General features: G+C 45.4%; 1 protein-coding gene across 1 annotated transcript; it reads right to left on the bottom strand.

Moving 5' to 3' along the window:
• Positions 1 to 1,459: 1,459 nt before the first annotated feature.
• On the bottom strand, positions 1,460 to 1,960 carry LOC127770794 (secreted RxLR effector protein 161-like). Its single transcript, XM_052296595.1, has one exon. It carries the CDS (start codon positions 1,958 to 1,960, stop codon positions 1,460 to 1,462), a length of 501 nt encoding a protein of 166 aa, XP_052152555.1.
• Between the last annotated feature and the right edge of the window lie 1,622 nt (positions 1,961 to 3,582).

Genomic DNA, 3,582 nt, shown 5'->3' with positions numbered 1-3,582 from the left:
ATGCAAGCCAGCCAACCAACCCAACTTCAACACCGATTACCTGTCCAAGAAGAAAAGGAGAAATGGAAGAAAAAAATTTGAATGTTGCAAAAGTCCAGCAAATTATCTAGGAGGAATCATGAACAAAGTCAGATGCATCAATAGCAAGGGCACTGCAACAGTGCAACTCCACAACTCAACACACTGCTGGAGCTCGCTTAATGGAAAGTTGGAGGCTTCTGATCTTTGAATAAAAACGAGTTCAAGACAGTCATAGAGTTCTTGAGGTTAGATCTTCTACACTCTCCAACTGATTGCGGTTCATATATCCCCACGAAATTCTGCCCTGTGCTGCTTTCGGCTCAAATAGTTCGAGGTGGAAAGCCGACCCAGCATGAGCGGACGTAGAGTCAGGCTCTGATGCCATTCTAATCGACTCCTGTACGCCTCCTATTCCAAGCATAATACTCCCTCCATCCCAAAATGTTTGACGCCGTTGACTTTTTAAAAAATATTTGACCGTTCATCTTATTCAAAAAATTTAAGTAATTATTAATTCTTTTTCTATCATTTGATTTATTGTTAAATATACTTTTATGTATACATATAGTTTTCACATTTCACAAAATTTTTTGAATAAGACGAACGGCCAAACATATTTAAAAAAGTCAACGGTGTCAAACATTTAGGGAAGAAGGGAGTACCTCGCATGCTAGGGGTTGTCTAGTGCAACCGGCCAATGTAAAGTTGAACTGCTCAACAACTGCAACTAGGCTGCAACCATGAATAACATATACTCTATCCATCCAAAAATATAACAATTTTTGGTTGGATGGGACATATACTAGTACTTCGAATATGGACAGGTGCATGACCTGTTCAGATTCGTATTACTACTATATGTTCCATCCACCCAAAAAATTACTATATTTTAAGACGGAGGGAGTATATATTGTCAGCAAAACACCCTGTACACATGCGAGATCGTAGCTATCCTAGCTTAACTGACGCTTGTAGGATGATGAACAGTGTACTGACGAACAGAGAAACAGAGCAAAGCAGAGTTTTTTTGGCGCTGCTCAACAACCACCGCAGCTTTTCTGATTCTTTCTATTCATACTCCTCATCTTGTGAGGTTGTTACATGCATAACAAACACCAGCTTTGCCGGATCTAACTACCGAACGCGCCATCCCACGCTCCAGACCCAGCTCGGCCACTACAACCAAAAAAACTGCAACTACTTGACCAACTTTGAACAAACTCAGGCCAGCCACAGTACAAATGGAATCCAACGCCTATATTCTATTATAATGCAAAGAATTGACTAAAACATGCATGCTAACGACAACTTTATTCTTGGCACCCAAGATTATCTATCATTCTCCCCCCTAATCTTGAAGTGTCCTATCCAAACCCATCTTCCTTCGCAATTCCTTGAAACGAACTCGTCCGATAGGCTTAGTTAACAAATCAGCAAGCTAATCTTCAGAACACACATACTCCACTGCAATTTGCTTCTTCTCCACACACTCCCTGATAAAATGGTAGCGGGTGTCAATATGTTTGCTTCTGTCATGGAATACAGGGATCTTGCAAAGATTAATCGCTGACTTGTTGTCAATCATAAGTGTTGTTTGGCCGGGTTCTGCATCAAGCAGCTCAGCAATCAGCCGACTCAGCCAAATACCTTGACAGGCAGCAGTAGTGGCAGCTATGTACTCTGCCTCACATGATGATAGAGCAACAACTTTTTGCTTCTGAGATTGCCAACTGATCAGGCTTCCACCATACCTGAACAATACACCTGTGGTGCTCTTTCTATCATCAAGATCACCTGCCATATCACTATCACTGAACCCAACCAACTTTGCATTTCCAACTTCTTCTCTTCCATACCAGCAGCCTGTCTTGATAGTCCCTGAGATGTATCTCAGTATATGCTTGACTGCTGCCCAATGTTCACTTGTTGGTTTTTCCATGAATCTACTGACATAACCAACCGAATATGCCAGATCAGGTCTAGTGTTTACCAAGTACCTCAAGCTGCCAACTATACTTCTATACTCTGTTGGATCAACACATTCTCCAGTGCCTTATTTACTCAGCTTGAGCCTTGCCTCCATGGGTACTTGAGTGGGATTGCAGCCCTCCATGCCCGTTCTCTCCAGAATTTTTCCTGCATAGGCACTTTGTGATAGAAAAATCCCTTCTCCTTTCTGAACAACTTCCATTCCCAAATAGTAGCTCAGAAAATCCAAATCACTCATGTTAAACCTCTGCTTCATCTGCAACTTGAATGCATCAATCTCCTTGTTCTGAGACCTAGTGATAATAAGATCATCCACATACACTCCCACTATCAGCTTTGAGTCCCCCAACTCCCCTCACATAAACTGCACTTTCAGTTGCAGATTTATTGAACTTCAAAGACAGCAGTGTGCTGTCCAACTTGGCATTCCAAGCCCTAGGAGCCTGCCTCAACCCATACAAAGCCTTTCTCAGTTTCAAAACCTTGCTTGCATTGGTCTTGTCATCAAATCCAGGAGGTTGCACCACATAAACTTCTTCCTCAAGATCTCCATTCAAGAATGCAGACTTCACATCCATGTGGTGTATCTCCCACCCTTTCTGTGCAGCTAGCGCAACCAACAATCTCACTGTCTCCATTCTTGCCATAGGTGCAAACACTTCATCGAAGTCAACACCCTGCTGCTGCACATAACCTTTGGCAACTAGCCTTGCCTTGTGCTTCACAATTGCACCAGATGGATCCTTCTTCAATTTATAGACCCACTTAAGACCAATGGCTTTGTGCCTTGCCGGCAACTTAGCAAGTGACCAAGTCTGATTTTCCTCAGTTGATCTCAATTCTTCCTCCGTTGCCCTCCTCCAGCATTCATGCTTCTCTGCTTCAACAAAGCTTGCTGGTTCTTCAGTAGCAACCAAACACTGATCACTGTAGTCAAAATCCAAAACAGGTTCAGTAGTGGAGAGAATGTCTTGCAATCGGTGATACCTAACAGGGCCTTCATCTGTTTCTGGCGTCACTGAAGTTGGTGGTGTGCAAAACTCCACCCCATCTGGCGCTCGTGGTGGTGAGGACAGAACGCCTGTCGACGCTGGAGACGCACCTGGCTGCACCAGCGTTCCTGCCTGCTCGCCCGCATCAGCAACAGAGGGTGCCACGGGATTCACAAAGAAATCCACTGTGAACTCTTCTTCTTCAGTCGCCGCATCCTCAGGAGCACGCCACGCCCATGTCGCCGTCTCATCAAAAATGACATCCCACGACACGCAGACGCGCCGCGCCACAGGGTCATACATGCGATACGCCTTCGACCCCTGTTCATAGCCAATAAGACCATCCTCGTACCTCAATCGTCGAGCTTGCGCGGGTTCGGTTTCACCGTCTAGACGTAGCCGACACAGCTAAACACCCTAAGGTGTTCGACCGAGGGACGTCGCCCATGCCACGCCTCATATGGGGTCACACCATCCAGCGCCTTCGTTGGCGAGCGAGTCAGAACGTACACCGCCGCCACAAAAGCCTCCCCCCAGAACAGCGCCGGCAGCCCAACCGCCTTGAGCATGGAGCGCACCG

Source organism: Oryza glaberrima, chromosome 4 (assembly GCF_000147395.1).
Source record: "Oryza glaberrima chromosome 4, OglaRS2, whole genome shotgun sequence".
NCBI lineage: Eukaryota > Viridiplantae > Streptophyta > Magnoliopsida > Poales > Poaceae > Oryza > Oryza glaberrima.
The sequence above is the reverse complement of the archived record's forward strand: the minus strand, read 5'-3'. Positions and strand labels throughout refer to the sequence as shown.

What these genes read in the sequence shown, in the direction of transcription:
- LOC127770794 (XM_052296595.1), bottom strand. Translation starts at nt 1,960, where the DNA reads ATGGAAAAACCAACAAGTGAACATTGGGCAGCAGTCAAGCATATACTG.